General features: G+C 40.2%; 1 protein-coding gene across 1 annotated transcript in view; it reads right to left on the bottom strand.

Moving 5' to 3' along the window:
- Nucleotides 1-201: 201 nt before the first annotated feature.
- si:dkey-34e4.1 (carboxyl-terminal PDZ ligand of neuronal nitric oxide synthase protein) overlaps nucleotides 202-22,546 on the bottom strand; it is a 62,259-nt gene continuing 39,914 nt past the window's right edge. The window contains exons 7-11 of the mRNA XM_037691976.1: nucleotides 15,835-15,992; nucleotides 12,508-12,669; nucleotides 11,435-11,630; nucleotides 7,496-7,784; nucleotides 202-455 (exon numbers count right to left, since the gene is read on the bottom strand). Of these exons, the coding sequence (XP_037547904.1) occupies nucleotides 416-455; nucleotides 7,496-7,784; nucleotides 11,435-11,630; nucleotides 12,508-12,669; nucleotides 15,835-15,992 (845 nt within the window). The 3' untranslated portion in view covers nucleotides 202-415. The remainder of the gene's footprint in view (nucleotides 456-7,495; nucleotides 7,785-11,434; nucleotides 11,631-12,507; nucleotides 12,670-15,834; nucleotides 15,993-22,546) is intronic.

Genomic DNA, 22,546 nt, shown 5'->3' with positions numbered 1-22,546 from the left:
AATGTGCTTCTAATCTGCAGAGCAACAACCAAATGTAAATGGTGGTTATTATGCAGTCGTTAGAGAAAATCTCCAGTGAGGCCACACACGAGCCCTCCAACACCCACTCTGTTCAGCCACTACATGCCCAGTCCCATGCTTGTGCCACAGACATGCTGGCAATGATGAGTAATACTCACATAGAAAGGAGGAGAAGGGGCAGAGAAGAGGAGAGAAGGTAGAAGAGGAGAAGAAGAAGGGGGCAGTGGAAGCGAGCTCCCCGAGTTCCTGGGGAGAGGCAGGCTGGTGAAGGAGAAGTGGGGCAAACATGGGGATAGAGCTATGGAAGACATGAGCTGATGGGGTTAAAGGCTGCTGGCTGGGGTTCAGATTGTGTGAGCTCAGATTACAAACTGATGAGGGATGGGAGGTAGGGTTAGAGGAGGAAGAGGAGGAGCAGGAACGGGTCTTCACACCTGTACCAAAAAGAGGCAACGGTTAGACTAGAGAGGATCAGGGAGCAAGCAAAGTTAAAGCTCAGAGATTTACACGCCAGGGAAGCGAGCACTTTGTGTTAAAGAGCTAACTCTCTGGCGCCCTCTGTGGCAACATGTAGAAAAACACGGCGGTTCACAAGAATATAGGCGGAGATGTTGGGTTTAGAGATGCTTTTCCTATTCTAAATTCCTGTGTCAACTGTTACACAACAAAAAGGAACATACATGTGGCTAAAGGTTTTCTATCAGGATTAAGCTTCATCACTAATTTGATACAACTCGAAGTATTAAAATACTTTAAGCAGGCCACAACTGCTCCTACAATATGGTTAAAAAATGGAGTTGCACTGGAAATGTTTTGCTTTAGCTACATTTATACAAAGATACTTTCCAGCTATACAGTATGAGTTTATGTCTATCATTTTGGTACATACATCGGTTTTGAAGTTACAATTTGGTGTGTTTCCAGTTGCAGTAAGGGAAGCAAAACAAAAAATAATTTTATTGAATTTAACAGTGAACCAAGAATGATGCAAAAATAAATTTTTTACTATACAAAAAAAAAAAAACTATACAAACACAGTTATTAAAGTATACTTTGACTTTTTGTTAGACTAACAAAAACAGACTTACACCTCTCCAGGCTCTCTTCCACCTGCTCCCCACTCTCACTACAGATGCAAAATGCTTTGAACTATCAAAATAAAGACTGCTACTGACATAGGCTCACTTTGACCAATATGGCTGCTGCAGGACGCTTATGAACTTCTAATGATTTGCCTCAACAAATAATTCTCATGTTGTGATATAGTTCTACATTTCAACCTATAATGCAAATCAAACTAATTAAACTGCAACAAAATGTAGATCTGAACTCTATTGATAAAAGCACCTTAAGTTACATTAATGCAAACAACTAGTAAGAGTTACTGTAATCAGCTTAAGCTGAAAACAATAAAACATTTATTTTCTGGGTGGGAACATGCTAGTTCAGCTACTAGTTGAGTTCTTAAGGGATTTACTTTTATAAAGCTAGAAGTCTGTCAGGCTTTTCACCGTAGAAAAGTGTTAATTTTCAGATTAATTAAATGTCACAGAAGTCAATGGAGAGACTAGACCAGCAAAGGTGCTGTTAAAGCTACAATGAGTCACCCTGGGGTGTCTGAAGTACAAATGACTCAGAAGCACAGCATGCTTATCTACTTTGTTCAATATACAGGCACCAAGCGGTCAATCAAGAGAATAGTGTGACCCAGTAGGGTTCCACGTCTTTAATACAAACCAAAATCAAAGACACAAAGCAAACAAAAAAAAAGAATTGTTGCTGGTGGATTTAAATAAAAAACGGGACAGTAGGACTTCTGTAAAAGCAGCTTGCTTCTGTGAATCAGCAGAGGGTCGAAACTGTTCAGGAAAATGTATCCATTGCTTTAAAAACCACATCATGCCACCTGACAGTCCCCACCTTTCCATTCAGGTTTTTCAAATCCACAGTATCTGTTTCTAAGTGAGCGATGTATAACAGTGTGCAAATCTAGCCGTCTGTACCTACATCTTTGTTACACATCCCTGTAATTAAATTACATCCCCCTACAAGATCTGATAGTGCAGCTCTGGCTCATAGACTGTGACATTAACAATGACAGTCTAAAACAAACAGAAAAAGGACAGAAGGGGAAGGAATATCAGTTAATTTTAGGAAATGCAATCATAAAACATACAATACTATTGACGAAGAGAATGAAAACACTTGAAATAATACACACGTTTGGGTTTTCTGTGAACCGATGTTAGGTTGGACACTATGTGTGAGAGACTGCTCTATGTGGGTATCATGTTCTACATATCAGGATATCTAAGACTGTGCGTTAGTTCTATTTAGACTTTTCTGTCTCCTGTAAAAGAGTGACTCACTACCCGCTTGGCACACAAAGACACTCACATTAAAGTACAAACTGTTTCCTATTTTTAAAAAGTGGTTGAGCATGTCACTAACACATACTGTAACTGGCAACAGGCCGGCAACATAACACAACTAATTCAAGAAATTTGGAGCAATCTGTGCTTTTAGTAAGAAAGACTGAAAGCAGTTTCTGAATGGTTGAGATCTCCAGGCCCTCAAATGGCAAAACTATGTCCAAAACAGATATTCTGTAGCAGAAACTATAACAAGTCAAAACAGCCAAGGCAGTAGTGAGACCAGCTATGTATGTTGTATGGTCTGGAGACAGTGGCACTGACAAAAAGACAGTAGAAGACTGGAAGTAGCAGAAATGAAGATGTTGAGGTTCTCCTTAGGAGTGACAAGGATGGATAAGATTAGGAATGAGATCATCAGAGGTACAGCACATGTTGAACAACTGGGAGATAAAGTTAGAGAGACCAGACTGAGGTGGTTTGGACATGCCCAGAGGAGGGACAGTGGGTATACTGGTAGAAGGATGTTAGAAATGCAGCTGCCAGGAAAAAGAAAAAGGAGGACGGCCAAAGAGGCGATATGTGGATGCAGTTAGAGAGGACATGGAGGTAGTTGGAGTGAGGACAGAGGATGCAGAGGACTGAGGGACATGGAGGAGGAGGACTCACTGTGGCGACATCGGAAGAGGGAAAAGCCGAAAGATGACGAAAAAGCTTTACAAAGTTCTGAAGAACATCTAGGCATCGGATTCTTCAGTGAGAAAAACTATTCACTAGTAAAAACTGTAAAAGCCTGTATTTCAGTTGGTTGAAGTTGTCAGGGAAAAGTTCAAGTTTGATAGAAAATAGAAAAAAAAATCTTTGGTTGCAGTTTGACTGATTTCAAAGTTTGTGACCTATTGACAAGTGTGCCGTGTGTCTGCAATTTGCGTGCCCGACTTAGAAAATGATGACCTGTTTTCTTCAGAGAACTCTATAGACCTTAGTTACTGAAGTAAAAGTTAACATTCAGATTTATGATAACAAGATGCTTCCTGGTCTATCAAAATACAAAGAAGACAGCTGCAGCTAATTTGACCCTCGTCAGGCTGCTGCCTTGTGAAGGTTTGGTTCGTGCTTTGTGGACTCAAAATCAGCTGATTTATGAGCTAAACCGTAAGATGGAAGCAATTTGTGAGAATCGCAGGCCACCTGCGGCTTCTGAGACTCGCCAGCATGTTGGAAACGACCTTGGAGGAGGCTCGTAGGCACGGACCAGTGGATTGCCCACTAATCTGGCCATTTTGGATATTGAAAGTACCAGTAGGACTCAAGGCTGACAAGAAAAAAACAGTCTGCCAGAAAAAAAATCAACAATTGTGACTGATCTGAATCTGACTCCCCGGTTAGTCTCAAAAACAGGCAGACATATCACATTTCTCCTGGGAAATGTGTAAACTAAGGAGAAGCTTCGTCTATCGTACCCCCCCCGTCCCCTTGGAGAATGTATGTGGAGGCTTATCAGAACTGTGCCGACTGACTAACACCTTATCAGGACTATGGTCTAACTGGAAGTGCTTCTTGGACAAATCTCACCGCCTTGCCGTCAAATGCATATGTAACGTGTTCATAAATGTGCTTGCTGGCAGAGGTTTTTTTTTGTTTTTATGTCTTAAATCGTGTACTGATAGGACAAGGTGTGAAGATATCTTTTTTGTAATACCACTATACCCTCCATGTTTTTCCCCCCTTTTCTATCTAAAAAAAGTATTTTGAAAAAGGATAAGAGGCCGCGCTGCAGTAGCAGCAGCAACGTGCACTCCGCCCATCTTTCAGACGACTGTATGAACATAATTTCACTGTATTTCGGTGCAATGATAATAAAGCTTATTCTGATTCTGATTCATTCATCACAGTACAGATATTTTCTCTCTGATATTACAAACAAAAAGCGGCATAGTCTTGCTTTGCAATAATACAACAGTCTTTAGTGAGATCAAACCAGAGTAGAGACATTCTGCCATATTACACAGTGCCACAACACGGCAGGAGAACTAAAACCTTAGCAGCTGTCAAGCACGGCGGTGGAGAGACGATGATATGGGCTTGTTTTACAGCCATGTCTTGGGAACATGAATCAAAGAGAGACAAACAAAAGGAGATAAAACTGGTGAGAGAGGACACTGGAGGAGTACTTGTCTGCAAAACAGTCTGGCCACTCAGGCTGTCAACGGTAATCCTCTTAGGGACTCAAGAAAAAAGAAAGAATTGAAGCAATAAAATAATCTTTAGTCTGTGTGACTACAGGGGTGCAGAAGGAGAATCTTAACAGTTCACCTGTTTTCCCTTAAATTTCTCATTTCGTGGCTGACCCGCTGAAATCCTCTTAAAGGTCACAAATGTTTAGCTGCTGCCTGGCGTTCGTTAGCAGGAAAACAATTCCCTTCGTTCCTACGCGTTTACAACTTGACATTTCTGATGGCTTCTCCTGTTTTTGTGTGGATGCAGAACAGATGCATTATGAGCAACATTATGGAAAAAAAACACTACTCAAGCAGAAACAAAGACGGTGGAGAAGGAAAAGACACTTGAAGACACTTGAGTGAAGGAATTAGTGACTGAGACAGAAGTTCAGGAGAAAGATGCTTGTTACGCAACTTTAAATGAAACAAGGAGCTGGCAGGGAACGCGCTTCCAGATGGAAGTAATATTCAGCTCAAAGTGTACTTTAACAGGATGCCTCAATTTAAGAGACATTCGAGGTTCCCGTTTGCCTTTCTTTCAACATAACCGTTGAGTGTAAGTCAAACATATGGATATGCCAACACACGTGTTGTTGCAGGGTAGAGTTTCAGCTCGTAAAAAGGCGGCAGATGGGACTGGCTGGAAGCCGGCACGTTAGGAAACCACAACACGTGAGTGTGGGCACGCTGCAAACTGACACAGAGGAGACGTATAAAATTACAGCATCCGACGCGCACCGCTTTGCTAAATCAATTCCAAACCTACTTTACTCTCCTAGCGCTCAAAGACGTCTGCACATCCTTTCCAGAGAGGGATGAAAAAAGCACGGAGCGTGTGAGAATAAGTGCAATAAAAGGAGGATAAAAGAAAATCGGTTTGTCACACCGAAGAGGTCTCCTTGATCTCATGTTGCAAATGTTTATTTTTTATTTATTTTTTTTTTTTAGCATAGCTGATCTTTGTGACAGCTTTAGAGGGATTAAAAGCCCATTAAAAATCTCATTAAACTGTGATTAGTAGTTCCGGCTGCACCGACGCACTAAAGGTACAATTAGAGCAGTTGACAGGGAGGAAATTCAGACATAACCAATCGCAAAGGTACAGAAGTGGGAGCACTTCACATGCTAAATTATGCACAACTGAGACGAACAGAATATCCCTGAAAAGCAACCAAAAAAAAGCATTTATTATAGATTAATCCCATGAAGAAAAGGAGAATCCATGTTGTGTCTTCGTATGTGCTTTAATAGCTTCAAAACTCTTATTGGCTACAAAAAAAAAAGAGTTAAAGCTGATGGAGTTACTGCATTTCCTATAAATCTCCTCTGATTCTTGCTTTTAACCTCAAGCCTCGTCCCCTCTTTGTTCATTTAACGGCAAGCTTTTTAGTCCCTGCGTAATCCCCTGATTACACTCGCTCTTTCATTAGCCGCTGGCTGTTTCTGCTGACTTGGGAAGTTCTCCAGCAATAACGTTAAAAGCTACACAATGTTTATATCGCCGTCACCTGGTTACTCCTAACACAGCGTCACCGATAGCAATGTTTAACCAGCAGACTGTACGTGTGCATGAAAACAGGTCGCCACAGTTATTTGTTTGTTAAAGGTGAAGCAAAGTCAGTATGTGGTTAGATTAGCACAAAGACCAGTATTAACAGGTTTTGAACAAAAGTACAAAATTTATCAGCCAAAAACATTTATCATAAATTCATTTTTAACAAAAAAATATATAAGCATCCTTTGAAGCAATGCATGTCACTTGCTACCTTGAAGTTTTAACAAATCATTTGGTGTGAACTATTAGTGCATGAATTATGCTGTGTGAATGACTCTCAGCTACTACCGAACCAAATTTCAGCTCTGTCTCTGCAAAACTGACCGAGTTACAGCAGTTTATGTGTTTGCTAAAGCTCATGAGCTGTGGCAGCCATCCTGAATTCGGGTGACTCTGAAAGCTAATCAACAGTAGGCGTACATTCACCAATACATTTCTGAGAGTTTCATTAAATTCCATCCAGTGATTCGTGAGATATTTTGCTAACAGACAATCATACAGAAACACAGGCAAAATACTTATTACAAATATCTTGCATAAGCGAGTATTAATTTTTTTCATAAAACCTAAACAAGGCTTTATTTATCAAAATTAATGCTCAATAATCGAGGTAGAAAATCCAACAAAGTTCAGTCAGGTCATCTGGACAGTTTATTTTTTTTTGTTGAGACGTTTTGTCCTTCATCCAAAGGACTTCATCAATCCGAGGTGCCACAAACAAACTCTGTCCCACAAGCAGCACACTCCCATAATGGACCTATCGGTTTGCTGGTGATAAGATGATTTAAGAAAACCATCCAGACGACTTGACTGAACTTTGTTGGATTTGTACCTGGATTATTGCGCATGAACTTTGATGTTTTGAACCACTTTGGCTATGGCTGCCTCAGAGGAGTTGACGGTGTAGAGGGCGGGCTCCAGAAACCATCTTATCACCAGCAAACTGGTTGGTCCACTACGACAGTGTGCTGCTTGTGGGACTGAGTTTGTTTGTGGCTCCTCGGACTCTTTTGGATAAAAGACGAAACATCTCAACACAAAAAAGAAACCATCCAGATGACCTGACTGAACTTTGTTGGCTTTATTTAATAATTGCTGTTAGCTAATAATTCATGAACTTAGTTCCAGATTTCATGGGTATCTCTGGGTTTATTTCAGGCGCCTTGCTGTGATGAACATGTTCCTTACAAAGCTTGTATAGAATTTGGTGGTGCGCCTGTTTTAACATAATTTATGCACATTAGTAATAAAAGCATACTGAAGATGCTAAGACATGTTTCCGTTTAGTGTTTTAGTGAGAAACCTGTTTCCTGCAGCGGTCTTACCTCTCGTCTAAGCTGGTGGAGTTTCTCGACGGGAACTGGACATGGGAGTTCTCCTTGCTGTCCACGGTGCCGTTGGTCCTGATGAAAGGGTCCAGGTCAGTGAGGGCTGCTGGTTTTGTTCTGTTCTCCAGGTTCAACAAATTGAGGTAGGACTCTGCACAGGCTGAGGTACGGAGGGGCCATGCAGGAGTGGAGGCGGGGAGCTGCTCCAGGGTCTGATCGTAGTGCTTCTTCAGATTCAAGGAGAGGGATTTTGCTGATGCAGAGCTGCTGCCCGACTCTGGACCATCTGGAGTGGATGGAAAACACAAAGTGGCATAATGAGACGAGTCACCTACAACCCAAGAGTCGACTTTTCCTGTTTTGTTGCCTACATCTGTATGTCTGTTGGCAAAATATCTCATATGGTCTGAAAAATATGGTAATATCATTTAAATACTTTGACAAATAAAATGGTCATAACTCTGTCCCTTCTCACCACATGTTTAGCATTTTGACATTACAGGTAGCAGGGATATGTGTTCCTGTAAGAGATGCTATGCCTTGAATTTTATACAGATGTAGTTTGTAATAATCTCCAAAAGTGCTGATTCTGCAGAAAGGAGAAGCCAGCCCAGTGCCAACCACTGAACTCAGGTCAGCCACATCTGACACTAACGCAGTTTTTGTTAATAAAGACTGACTTGATAAGTACAGGCTTGAAACATGTGGCATTAAAATGCACACATGTTCATAAAAAATGAACAAACAAAAAAACACATAAACAAAACCAATACAGGCATAGATTCATTCTGACTGACAGATGTGAGAAGACGAATGCGTTTGCTCATTTTCATTTTGGTGAGATCAGCCTTTTTTTTTTAAAGCTGCTGTAAGCAAAGACTGCTCCAAATGCTGTACCAATATATATAAGCTGTTAATACAATAAAACTGTTTGATGAGGGTAAAATAATGCTGATGGAGGAAGCTTTAAATCCACTGTACGCAGGATAAATTATATAACTTTATAGTGAAGATGTGTTAGAAAGGAGTGAAAAGCTAATGCATACCCTGAATTATCAAAAAGAAACATTTTAAAATACTGTCAGGTTGGTACATAATAAATCCTTTAGCCCAGTGGTTCCCAACCATTGTCCTTGAGGAACACCATCCTGCATGTGTGAGTTGTTTCCCTGCTTTGACACACCTGATTGAATGAATGGGTGATTAACAGACCTGCAGAACTTTAAGAAGTAATTAAATCACTGAATCAGGTGTGTTGGAGCAGGAAACAACTGAAATGTGCAGGATGGTGTTCCTCAAGGACCAGTGTTGGGAACCAATACATGTTCAAATTAAGGTCCATGGGCCAAATCTGGCTACTTACTACAATTTTATGTGGCCCACCAGAAATAGTTTAAATATTTAGAATAAGACAATTTGTGGCTATTTGAGTCTCTCACCTTTCATTTAGCCTGAAACACTGTATATAAGTAGTAAAGGTGTTTTAGGGCAGTTGGCCAACTTTAAACTGTGAAAATTAAGTTAGAACGTTTTTGTAAACTTTATTTTTGATGTGGAAAAGTTAAACAATGAACGTCCAAGTAGCTGAGACTGACGAGCTATGTGCATCAGAGATTTAGCTTAAATGTTTGCGTGTGTGTGTGTTTTTATTTTAAAGCAGGGTCTGTTTAGTCTTTTATTAGGTACTACTTTGAGTTGATTTGAAGGGTTATGATTAAATTTGTAATTATAAATTAATGAATAAAAACTACAAATAAAAAACACAATAAGAAATGAATGCTAGCATGTAATCACCGTGCTTGCCACCGTACACGTCACTTTGCCGTATACGTTGCATCTATAATGCGTCACCGCTGACCACACAGAAATGTGGGCCGGTGTTATGCCAAAAAATTGATTGGCAGCCAAATGGCGGCCGCAGGAGCATGCACTGGAGGACTTTAACAAGAATTTAACAAACTTAACACTTAACACAATTATTTGTTTGCTCGAAATTATAGTAAAGGTGTGTCTCAGTTTAACTTTTTCTTAATAAATGCACTTTATTGGTCAAATCAGCTGCATTTCGCCTGGGCGGTGCAGAGAAATGCAGCTGATTTGACGTTTGCTCCAGGAGTTCAGGAGCGAGACGAAGGTGTCTCAATATGGCAAGCCAAGTGTCTCATTAATAGCCACTTTTACCTATTAATGAGACACTTGGCTTGCCATATTACTGTAGGGCCCTCTAGCGGCTGAAAATGGTAGTGTTCAATATTTTCCATGTCAAAATGAATGAAATCGTCACATCTCAGCCCAAAATTGTGTTATGAATATGGGGAAAAAGTGTATATTAGTCACATCGGTGTAGAAGTCGCAGGACTTGCACATTTATGCAAAAAGGCGTGACTTACATGGCGAAAAATACTGTAACTTTTTTCTTTAATTAGAAAGTTCTATTTGTTCTAATTTCATTGTAATATATCTTGGGAAATGTACAGTAACTCATATTTCTAGATGAATGAATTGACATTCATCTTAAAACTTCTAGTGAAGTGGTTGACAGCCCAGCGTTAAAAGATGACGTCAGCCTCAGTTACAGTCTGTGTTCAGAGCTAATTTGTGCAAGTCAGCATGGGACAATCCCACCGTCTGTACTCTGACATTACTGAAATGACACTGTGGTGCACAACCTGCCATACATACGAGGTGATGGAGTGATCTTTGGAATAATTACACCCTGACTGCAAACTATGCAACTTTGAAACACTCAATAAGAAAAACAGTTCTCTAAAGATAAGTGCAATTTGCTTTTTTAGTTAGAAACGAGATACTAATTAGGCTTTTCTTGTTTATTTTGAATGCAGAAGCTTTTATGTTTCTGTTTTCAGGGGGAAAACATAATTTGTAAAGGTGACCAAAGTCAGATTTCTAGCTGGTTTATGAGATTTAATTAGCATCACCTTCAAAAACCCTCCCCGGCTGCCTGAAAAAAGAATAAAAGGTAGTGACAAGTGGCGTTATGAGCTGATAATTAGGATTTGTCAGTTTGAGCGTCATTGAATCAGCTGAAGAATCTGTGCGAGTGAACCATAATGAGACGATGTTCAAATGTACAAAATATAATTTAATGCAATGATATGATCAAGTCAGATATCTAACAGGGATGTTTTAATTTGATCTTTGGTTTCAGATCATAGCTCTGTATAGATTTCCTTTGGGTTGATCCATATCTGGGCTGTGTCCAGTTTGTGTGTCAGTCTTGTAAGAAACCAGTCTGTCATGCTAAAAAGGATGAAGACGGCTGAATTAGACAACTAAATAATAAAAAACTGGTCGGTCAAACGTAATATTTTTCCTCAGGTAACCCATTGACGTACTCAGCTGAAGCTGGTTTCTGACTTACAGCAGATGTTTTGCATGTTTCCCCCTCTAAACTGATTGATTGTCCACTTTAAAATCAGACACCAACTTCAGTTTGATCCTTGATATTCACAGTCTAATTTCTGGACTTCTGCAGTAAACAAAACATTAAAGTGCTTCATCTGATATTTTCAGAAAAAAATATCTATCTTCCTGTGATGGAGTTGCAACCTGTCCAGGGTGTCCTCCGCCTCTCGCACAACAATAGCTGGATATGGGCACCAGTAACCCCCGCGACCCGAAAAGGAAGAAGCAGGTAAAGATAATGGATGGATTCTATTTCCAAACATTTTATCAATTCCTTTTTCTGCCTCCTGGAGAACAGTTTGTTTTTCCTTTCTACTGATACAATAACCTTACGCACAGGTTGAGTCTGATAGTTTTAGCAGACAGGAAGTCAGCATGGGGTCATAATTTGAGTCACAACTGTCTGCTTCGTTTAGTGCAAACAGAATGAGTAATCAGGACAGCAGCTCTGCAGGAAGCTGACCTGACACTTGTTTGAGTCACACCGGTCTAAACCATCAAGTCACTTACTGAGGCCGTTAGCTTGGGTCTCTTGTTCTGCTGGTGCCGTCTGAACGGAGCGGGCCTCCATCTCCTTCAGCTGCTGCACAAGCATGGCCAGGTGCTGCAGCAGGTCCCTGTTCTGCAGCAGCAGCTGGTGGATCCGAGCCTGAGCCTCCATTCGAGCAGCTGTCTCTGCCGCCATCTGGTCCTTCAGCAGCTGCACCTGCAGTGGGAGCAAAGGGCGAGCTCTGTTTGTGTGTAAACACCATCCGTAGAAAACCTTGTTTCATTTACGGTCCGGATCCCTTACTTCCTGTCAGGTCCTACCTCACCACCAGCATGACTCTAGAAAAACTAAGCTGGATTTAAAACCCTTGTCCATGCAACATTTATATTTTCAGTCCTTCCGTCACTGTGATAGTGCTGCTCCCTGGTGGTGCAGAATTAGAAAGAAGCAAACTCATTTATTGAATTAGCAATAAAACTGATTATTACATTTACAATAATAGGTATACAAAATGTAACAATGTTTATTAAATTAATTTTCTAAACTAAAGTCTGCTTGCAAGTTTAAATGAAAATTTTTTTTTGTTTGTTTTTGAGCCGTTTTGATTCAACAGGATCAATAAAATACTAAAACATTATATGAATTAAAAAATGTATTTGTATCAAATTAAAGCTACTAATTTGAACATTTACGTTGCACCTTAACAGATTATCAAAACAATGGTTATTTTTGACGAGCAACGGTATAGTTCAAATTATTCGCTAAGTCTTATCAACTGTGTTCTGCAAAAAGAATACATAGTTATCATCTTACCTGTTGTAGATTGCTATTTGAATGACCTCAGTTAAAAAAAAAAGTTTAATTACAAAAAGATGGCTGAGCTAATGGCTAGCCTGAGCACGGCTAACATCAATGTGGGTGTCTGCCATCTTCAAAACAGCTACAATATTAAAAATAGGTAAGCTTATCTTTCTACAGAACCCCAACTTCTAAAGATCAGAACGATCCCTTTAAAGATGCAGTTTGAAAAAATAAAATAAAAATTATATATACACACCCCTGCGATCTGATTGGTTGTATTTAAGTGTCTAACCTGTGCCACGGCCACTTGCGTGTGCTGCTGCTGCTGTTGCAGCTGCTGCTGAAGGAGCTGCAGGTAGTGCTGCGATGCCAGCGGGGTGAGAGCTGCGGAGCAAGGGCTGCTGGGAGTGATGCCTTGGGATGTCACAGTGAAGACCGACCTTCGATCGAAATCCTGAGCAACGATACAAGAGACAAAAACAGGCTCAGAAAATGGCTCACACTTAGCTTCTAAGCTTTAGCTTCTCTCCATTGGCTCCCTGTCAAATTCAAAATCTTTCTTCTAACCTACAAAATTCTCAACACCCTAGCTCCATCTTACAGATCTTATAGTTCCATAGTTTCCCAACAGAGCACTTCGCTCTCAGATTGCAGGTTTACTCGCGGTTCCTAGAGTTTCCAAAAGCAGAATATGAGGAAGATCTTTCAATTATCAGGCTCCTCTCTTGTGGAACCAACTTCCAGTTTCTGTCCGTGAGGCTGACACATTGTCCAGTTTTAAGACTGGGATTAAGACTTTCCTTTTTGATAAATCCTATAGTTAGGGTCAGCTTAGGTTTCTGGAGCTATCCCTCAGTTATGCTGCTAATGCATCACTGAATGGATTTTAATGAAACTCTCAGGACGTACCGTAATCATTAGGTGTACACCCACAACAGTTACATTTGAGGAATTCACTTAATTAGGTGAATTCTTCAAGTTTGTCGTCACACACACACACACACACACACACAGTCCCTTTTTGTTCAGTCCTGGTACGTCATGGTATTTTGGAAAAAAAAAAAACAACTACTTTCTCCAATTTTGTTTGCACTGTCTTTTACCTAAATGTTTAATACACTACATTATCATAAATGTAATAAACTTTTGCTTTTGGTCTCTGTAAATTCATAAATGTGCCTTTGGAAATTTTAGAAAAACACTATTTCTATTTATATGAAGGGACTTTTTGGTAAAAAAAAAAATCAATAAAACTATTTAAGTATCTATTAAACCATTCCATCAAAAATAAAGACCTTATTAGGAATAAACAATGAAATTAGTTGCTTTAAAATGTGCTTTTTGGATGTCACTTGAGTTTTGGTAACAGGAATGAAGAAAATGCAACTATCTTCAACTTTAAAGCTTAATAAAAAATGAAATAAAATCACCTGAGATGGACCAATATCCATTTTGAATAGTTAGATATGTATATTACTAGATCCAGTTTAAAAAAACATGTAAAAAATATATTAAATTTTGGAGAGTTACTACAAACAAATGGCACCCATTCGGTGGAATGACCATAATTCAAGATGGCCGCCACTGCCAACTAATCTTAGGAAATGCTAAAATGGCTACAATTCAGCCAGCTCCACAAATGGGCTAAATTTTGATATGGTAGTATCTGAGCATCATCAGATACACAGACTCCAAAAACAACACATTGTGCAAAACTTTGACATCTGTCAACAAAATATCTCAAACCATTGAAACTCTCAGAAAGTAATCCTTGGGTGTACACCTACAGCTTACTAACTAGTGGAGTCAACCTAACTCAAGCTGCCCGCCACAGTTTATAGACATTAGCAAACACAAAAATGTTTATAGATGAGTCAAATGACCAAATCTTGAGCTGAAGTCCAATGTGGTGGTAGCTGAGAGTCATTCCCAACACATTATTTGAGCTCTAATACATCTAGTAAGGATACAAAACACAGCATCATGTCTTCATAGTTAGGGTTTAGTTTTAGTGAGTCTGTTTTAGGTTCAATGAAACAAATGTGTATAAAATTAAATGACATAAAATCAGTGTCAGCACAGTAAAACAGGCTTTATCACGTGTTGTAATGCACACATTCAACCACTAGAGGGGAGTGAAGTACAATAAAATGTGAAGAGAACCTCAAAATAAAATAAAGGCTTATAAACTCTAACATGAATACAAGCAGGGAAGTTTTTAGATTTATCTAAAATATGCCATGTGTCTAAATAAGTTAGTATTATTTAAAAGACCAGAGCTGTGAGTGAGGCTGAGCTAATCAGGTGTTTCTCTTTCTTGCCACCTTGCTCAAGATCGATGGAACATTTTCACCCAAACTTTGAGCCTGTCCTTATCTTTCTTCCCACCCCTCTTTTACTTCTGCGGTGCTTATCTTCACAGAGCAGATGTTTCTGAAGCCCTCAGTTGGATTATTGTGGAGGTTTCTGTGAGAAATCAAAGGGAACCGACTGGGTTTTTGGGGGGATTAGGTGTCTCGTTGACACAGCAGGAGGGGATATTCAAGCTACACACTCGGATCCTCCTGTCTTCCCCCCCCCCCCCCTTAGCAAGATGACAGTATTTTCTTCACCCTGGTGATGAATCTGGACAGATTTTGGTCAGGAAGAAGACAAAACTAATCTCTGATGTTACTTAGCCCAGTGAGCCATTTGTAAGCTTTGTTTTATACCCTGATAAAAGCACGGACGAGCTCAGGGACACACATGTGGACATCCACAGACAAAAGGACACCCGAGGGACAATGATGGTGGCTCTGAGCTCGTTTGTACAAAACCTTTTAAAGATAGCTCAAACTTCTGAACCCTTTATACGAAAGTTTAATGTGTTGTTGCCAAAATCAGAAAGAGGAAGAAAAAATAAATAAAAAAGAAGCCAGAGATGCTGAAAAGTTAATGTGATATCTGTGATATTTTCCTTCAGAGTGAAATAAATCAAGTGTGAAAGATGGAGGGGGTTTACAAAGGCAACATTATCACCCATGTGTGCATATTGATTTGATTGTTTGTTAGCAAAATATTTTACTGAAACAGACAACTCTTGCTGTTTTAAGTGCCCAATAAAGACATGAAATACAGCATGAGTGTTGACTTTACTTTAGTTAATTGGTGTTATTTTGTCTTGTCTTGTTGAAATTGGTTGTTTTTGAGTGAAGCACTTCGGCCAACGACAGTTGTTATTAAATGCGCTTTATAAATAAATTTGATATGAAATCTGAACGTGATTTGGACACCTTTGCACAGCGTCCTCAGTACATTTTGTTGTGGACTGGCACTATATAAATAAACTGCAGTGGACTGAATTCAAGGAGGCCTTAGACAATTACTAGTTAAACAAAAATAATGATAATAATGATGATAATTTAGCAACAAGCCACTGAACAACTCAAATCAAACATTGTTAATTTGGGAACTTTGGAGGTCCAGTTTTCAGCTGTTCTCTACGTAGATGTTAGAAAACATTAGAAGCATGACTGTAATGAGAATAAAACAATAAAAACAGAACTGTATTAATATGTCAGACATGATAAACTGTACTTGTTAAGTGTTTTAACTCTTCGTGTGTGTGTATTTCTCTCACCATGATGGTCTGTCCGGGTTTGACAACGTTCAGCTCAGCCAAGCTCTGCAGAACCTCACTGACCACCTTCTCACACTGTGAAGCACCAACCAAAGCATCCTCTCCTCCACGTGTTGCTCCATCGTCATCTTCTCCTTCTGCTCCAGTTAGTTTACGACCTGTGGAAACACACACAAACACACACACAAATAAATAAATAATCGCTTCCAGAGCTGACTTTGTGCACACTTGATCATTTATTTATTTTTTTTTCTGCTTGCTCTCGATGAGGACGGACGCTTTTCCCTCCTGTTCCTGCCTCCCTCCTGCTTTGCTCTTTGTGCTGTGATTCCTATCAGAGCCTCTCACTACATATCCTCCGAATTGTAAATTATGCCTCTGGTCAGCTGGTCTCTCAACGCAATTGATAAAATTTTCTCGACAAGAAGACAGGGCGAAGGAGAGCCCTCATGCCCTGAAGGGACACTCGCAGCAGGATACACTATGGATTCCTGGGGTCAGCGGAAGATGGTGTGTCTGACCGTATTGTCCGTTGAGGATGTAGAAGATGCATACATAATTGGATTTATGATAACTGGATTTCTGCTTTTTGGAGTTAGCAGGTATCTGGCAAATCAACAAATTCGAAGACGGCGGCAGCGGTTCTGGCAATTGTGAGCCTGCCTGCCTTTTATGAAGGAATATACCGAGCGGTAAGCTCTCAGACTCAGACGCTGCATGAGCTGAACCGTAAGCTAGATGCAATTTCTGAGAATCGCAGGCCACTTGCGGCTCCTAGGACTCACTGGTGGGAAGGAATCGACCTTGGCTACAAGCTCAGTCTGGCAGTGTGACCACAAAGTTTGACTGTATTCATTCAACCTTTATTTATGCAGGTTAATCCCATTGAGCCTCAGGGACTCATTTACAAGAGAGACCTGTTTGGAATCACCAGTGAGATGTACCAGAAGAACTATGAAGACAGACATGGAAATTCAAGCAGAGGCTGTTTGACCCAAAATAACTTATCTGAATTTGGCTTTCCCACTCGGTCTTGAATTGGTCAGCTGCCTCAAACTTCTCCTGGTTGTTTATGTGAACGAGAAGCTCCACTCCCCCCCCCCCCCCCCTCCATCGCTCCCCTCCCGAGGACATCTGTGGACCTGTGGCAGAGTTGAGCCGGCTGATAGACGCTGTGACATCTTTATCAGGACTATGGAACTATCTGGCAGTGTCCACGGACAACGCACTGCCCTCCTCGGCTTCCTCATGCATAAATGTATTATGATGTCATCAGTATGTTGCTGTTTATGTGCTGAGGTAATTTTTTTTTTTTGAACTTTCACACTGTGTCCCAGCTAGGACACAACGCGAGATTTGATTTTTTTTTTTAAACCTACCTCATGTTTCTTTTCCTTGTCTGAAAAAAAGGCTGCGCCTCTCGAGGTCGGCGGCCTCAGTCACCTCCGTCTCCCCATGTTTGTTTCTCTCGGACGGGCTGTACTGAAATGTAATTTTGCTGCACTGCGGTGCAATGACAATAAAGCTGATTCTGATTAACTCATCTGAAAGCTCAACATAGCAATTACATCTGGACTATTAAACTCTCCATTAGGACTATTTTGAGAGCAAACACAGGGAAGGAAAGGATTCACGGAGCAAATTACAGCCATTAATGCAAACACATGTAATTATCTGCCATTGGAAAACCTCCTACATGAACTGTGCTGCGGAACAAAGTCCGAACGAACACTTAGATCCACATTAATAGTTTATGTTCCCTAAATCTGTTGACATTCTAGCTGCTCGCAGACATCTGTGCTGCTGTTGTTTGATCACAGGCCAAAACTAATGAGCTGCTGTGGTTTGATGTTTCCGTGTCAACCTTAATAAAGCATGTAATCAAGCGAACACAGAGCACGGTCAGGCTGAAGGGATCAGAAAAGACCTCGCTGTCAACAAAAGTCATTGTTTGGACCTTATGGTGAAGACAAAAAGTGTTTTCATGCCATAAATAAAGGGTTTTCTGAGAGACAGAGCCATGATAAATATTAGGAGCTGGAAAAAAGTGTTTAAAATCTAATACACAAAACAGTATAATGGGAACCATGAATCCTGAATGTGATTAGATGACTTTACTTCATGCAACAAGCGGTTCATGTTGCAAGAATTAACCTTCCTGCTGCCCTTGGGTCAAAATGAACCGCAAGGTCTTGTGGGTAATACTGACCAAAGGGCAGCAGGAAGGTTAAAACTGATTTAGTTGCTTAGTGAATTTGATTATTCCTAGAAATCCACACAATGTTCAATCAGGTCATCTGGACGGCTTCTTTTCTTTTTGTTGAGACAATCATCCAAAGGACTTCATCAGTACAAGGAGCCCCAACAAACTCAGTGCCACAAGCAGCACACTCCCATAGTGAACCAACCAGTTTACTGGTGATAAGATGGTTTCTGGGGCCTCCCGTCTCCCCCGTCGACTCCTCTGAGGCTGATGAAGTACTTTGGATGAAAGATGTAACGTATTAAAAAAAACGTCCAGTTGACCTGACTGAAATTTGTTGGATTTTGTACCTAGATTATTGAGCATGAACTTTGATGGTTTGAACCACTTTGGCTATGGCTGCCTCAGGATTCGACGGGGGAGAGGGCGGGCCCCAGAAACCATCTTATCACCAGCAAACTGGTTGGTCCACAATGTGAGTGTGCTGCTTGTGGGAATGAGTTTGTTGTGGCTCCTCGGACTGATGAAGTCCTTTGGATGAAGGACGAAATGACTGAATTCCTTGAAACCGTTCTGGTGTGAGTGACCCTTTTAATGTTTAGTTCACTAAACTTACGCGTGACAAAGAATTTAGTATCAGCACCAGGAAGCAGAGAAATGCTGTCACAACTGAGCAGTGTTTGACATGAAATGAAAACTGTTGGACGTTTTTTACCGTAATGTGTAACAGAGCATGTGCAGCTTGTTAATTTACCGCAGCGATTCCAAAACAGCCTTTTTGTTTGTGGTCGACCAGCAAACAACAGATTGTCTATTTTTGGAGTCGCACACCTGAGAGTAGCTCCCTGCCTCGTCTCTTTGATATCCACCCAGAACAACAGGCATGGTCTCACTTCAGCTGCTCACAAACACCTTCACTGCTTTCATCTCGCTCTCTACACCGAGGAGGCAAAACCTCCATCACTTTATGTGCCCAAACAGAAGAAAAAAAATGAAAAAATTAGGACTAAAACAACTGGTTAAATCGAAACATCAGAAGCATTTGTTGCAGGTGAAAACAGCTTAAAGTGTATAAAATGTAAAATACTGGAAACATAACCAGCATGCTTAGGCTCCTGTTTAAGTGGATGTGAGCAACATACAAACTTTAGACCAGACTGGGCGTTGTAGCCCGTGGGCCACATAGCCCTTTGGTGGACTCTGACCAGCCCCCGTAAGGGGAATTACAAAATAAACACATTTTCTAATTTTACCTCATATGTGGACAAAAGCTGCATTGCTTTTATTTTGAAGGTTTTTTTTAATTCACATACAAAATGACGCGATATCCACAATAGAACTGATGCCACGAGCAGGTCACAAGACGACATTAGCCCTCAAAAATGTCCACTCATGCTAAAAAAAAAAAAATGAAAAGTAGATGCCGAGTGCAGGGTTTTCAACAAAAAAATGGACGGCTAAATATTTATTTACAGTCAGAGGTAGAGCTGTGTGTTTAGTTTGTGGAGAGCAGCTCGTTGGGTTTAAGGATTACAGTTTGAGTCGGCATTACGAGACAAAACACAAAAACTTGACAGATGCTGGAAGGGCGCAGACATCTGAAGCTTTGCTAGCTAAGCTATAAAAGCAGCAAGGCGTTTTTACAAACTTCACACATCCAGGGATGCAGCAACCGAGACTACTTGTAGCTTTGTGATATCCCACAGAATGGATAAAAACAGTAAGCCATTCTCGGAGGGAGAGTTTGTCAAAGAGTGCTTGGTGGACTCTGCAGCGCCAATATGCCCTGAGAAAAGAAGCATTTGAGCAAGTCCCGCTGTCCAGGCGAACCGTGATGAAAAGGATCATTGCGGAGAATCTGGAGCTTCAGCTGCAACGTCAAGTGGCATTTTGTCTTTCTCAGTGATGAAGTTGACCAAATCCAGGTATAGATCCTCTTTCACTGATGATCATCTGTCGGCTTTGCGTCGCATCTCCACCTCAGACATTCAAGCTGACTTTAATGCTCTCGTTAAAGCCCAATAGAGACTAGATTTCTCTCACTAAACAAGAAAAAAGAACTAAAAACACCAAATGAGGTGTTTAGACTACAAATGTAGGCAGCTAGGAGTGAACTGGGAATCAAAATCACAGTTCACTGACAAACACTACTACTGTATATTATGATGCATCACAATATTTGGAATACCGATATTGTGATGTCTTCATAAAGCTAAGAACCGTTGTCCAACAGTGTATGAAACTCAAAATGAGTTTTGGGGTGCAAGTGACTGAAAGTGATCAACAATATAACAAGTCACAAATGGTAAAAACATTAAAAGTTCATGGGCGATCATCCAGGTACCAAATCCAATAATTTTCAGTCGGGTAATCTGGATAGTTTCTTTTTTATAGAGACATTTCGCCCTTTATCCAGAGGGCTTCATCAGTCAGAGGAGTTCCAGTAAACTGTTTCCCCACCAAGCAGTAAACTCCTTAAGTGGACCAACCAGTTTGCTGGAGCTAAGATGGTTTCTGGGGGTCGTCCTCTCCCTCATCGACTTCTCCCAGACAGGCAGCCACAGCCAAAGTGGTTCAAGGCAACAAAGTTCATGCTCAATCATCCAGGTACCAAATCCAATAATTCTCAGTCGGGTCATCTGGATAGTTTCTTTTTTATAGAGACGTTTCGCCATCTATCCGGAGGGCTTCATCAGCAGTTTACCATTGTACTGGGAAATTTTATTGAATAAATTAAAATTTTTGTAAGGCAACCTCACTTTTTCATTACTTAATCGTAACAAATACTCTTACCAGTCTTACCAGCTTGTCAAAACAATGATATTTACTGCATTTATTAAAGAAATAATATTAATATTATGCAGAATTGAGTTAAGTTGTTTGGCTCAGCCCTCCACAATATTTTCTGTTTCTCACGTGGCCCTATGGACAAAAATATCAGTAATTGCCCTCCCCTGCTCTAGAGGAATAAATTGTCTAAATATCCTTCAGTCTTGGTACATCAGAGTTTTAGGTTGCCATGATGATGGTACCTGCAGTATTTTCCACATTCTTGAAATTTGAAACAGAACTCCTGCTTTGCGTGAAAAAACAAACAAACCTGTGATCAAAAAAATGTTTGAGACTTTGTTGCGCAGGATAGAGCATCATTAGGGTTTCCTGATGTGACAAATTTGGAAAACACAGCAAGAACTTTTTTTTTGGTCTCTATTTTTTCTTATGGGGTTTTGTATTTGTATTTCGCTGTAATCCTGTCATTTGAAGGCTGGATTTTGAGATCTAGCAGTGTTCAGTGTGTGTCATGGGAACGACTCTCAGCTACTAACACAACAAATATTAGCATGATACCTGTAAAACTTAAAGATAGAACCATTTTGTGTTTTATAAAGTTAATTAACTATAGCAGCCCTCTTTAATTGAGTTGTCTTCAAAAGTTACTCAGCTGCAAAAGTACATCCTACGATTGTGTTGTATAAGTTTTATTAAAATTGCTGCCGTACTTCATTAGATATGTTGCTAACAGACACACAAGGCTGACTCCAACAGTTAACACCAGCGTTTTAAAGAAAAATCCTACACAATATGATGGTGCTTAGAATATGTGATGTGGATGATTCTGAACTACTACCACACAATATTTAACTCAATATCTGTAAAACTGACTGCTGTATAGACATTTTTGTGTTTGCTAAATTTGATTAGCTGAGGCAGCCATTATGGATCTGGATGAATACAAAAAGTCATCAGTTGTAGACGTTCATCCAATGATTACTTTCTGAAAGTTTCATAAAAATCCTTCCACTAGTTCACGAGATATTTTGCTAACAGACAGAGAAATGAACACAGAAAAGCCCACAATTACAATAGCTCCCTTTTTTCATGGTCGCAGGCGAAAGCTACTTTACAGTAGCGCTAAATGTTTTGTTTCATCATATAAATTGTTTTTTTCCCCCAACATTTCTAAAATATTTTGCAACAAAACAGACTGGACTACATTCAAATCACATTTACTGACAACCAACAGGAGTGCCCCTTTAATCTACACTGAAAAATCTCAACCTGGACTGAGATGGATTTGAATTATTCATCTGTTTGTGTGTTTTCCATCACAGTGAGCATTGACAGACAGAGCTCTTCCTCAAGACGTTTGAAACGAGCTGCTTGAAGCACAAAAAACGCTGCTCATGAGCACAGACACATTTCTGTGATCATCCGGCGTTTCCTCAGATGTCACCCTCACTTTGTCCTACTGGATTTTTTGGACTATAAGGCGCACCGGATTATAAGTCGCATTAAGGGAAACAAATCTGTCAGATAAGTCAAACTTTATTCAACTCATTCAGAATAACCACATTTTTTTAATACAAATAAGATGGCAAAAAAAGTAACAAAAACAGCTAGATTATAAGGTGAATGTAGAAAACTAAAAACAGGAACATGTCTGCATTAGTCCCTGCCAGGTGTCCAACAGATTCTTAAAGTCACTTAGAGAGGTCAAGGTCGAGAGCT

This window comes from Nematolebias whitei, chromosome 18 (assembly GCF_014905685.2).
Source record: "Nematolebias whitei isolate Nwh7 chromosome 18, NemWhi1, whole genome shotgun sequence".
NCBI lineage: Eukaryota > Metazoa > Chordata > Actinopteri > Cyprinodontiformes > Rivulidae > Nematolebias > Nematolebias whitei.
The sequence above is the reverse complement of the archived record's forward strand: the minus strand, read 5'-3'. Positions and strand labels throughout refer to the sequence as shown.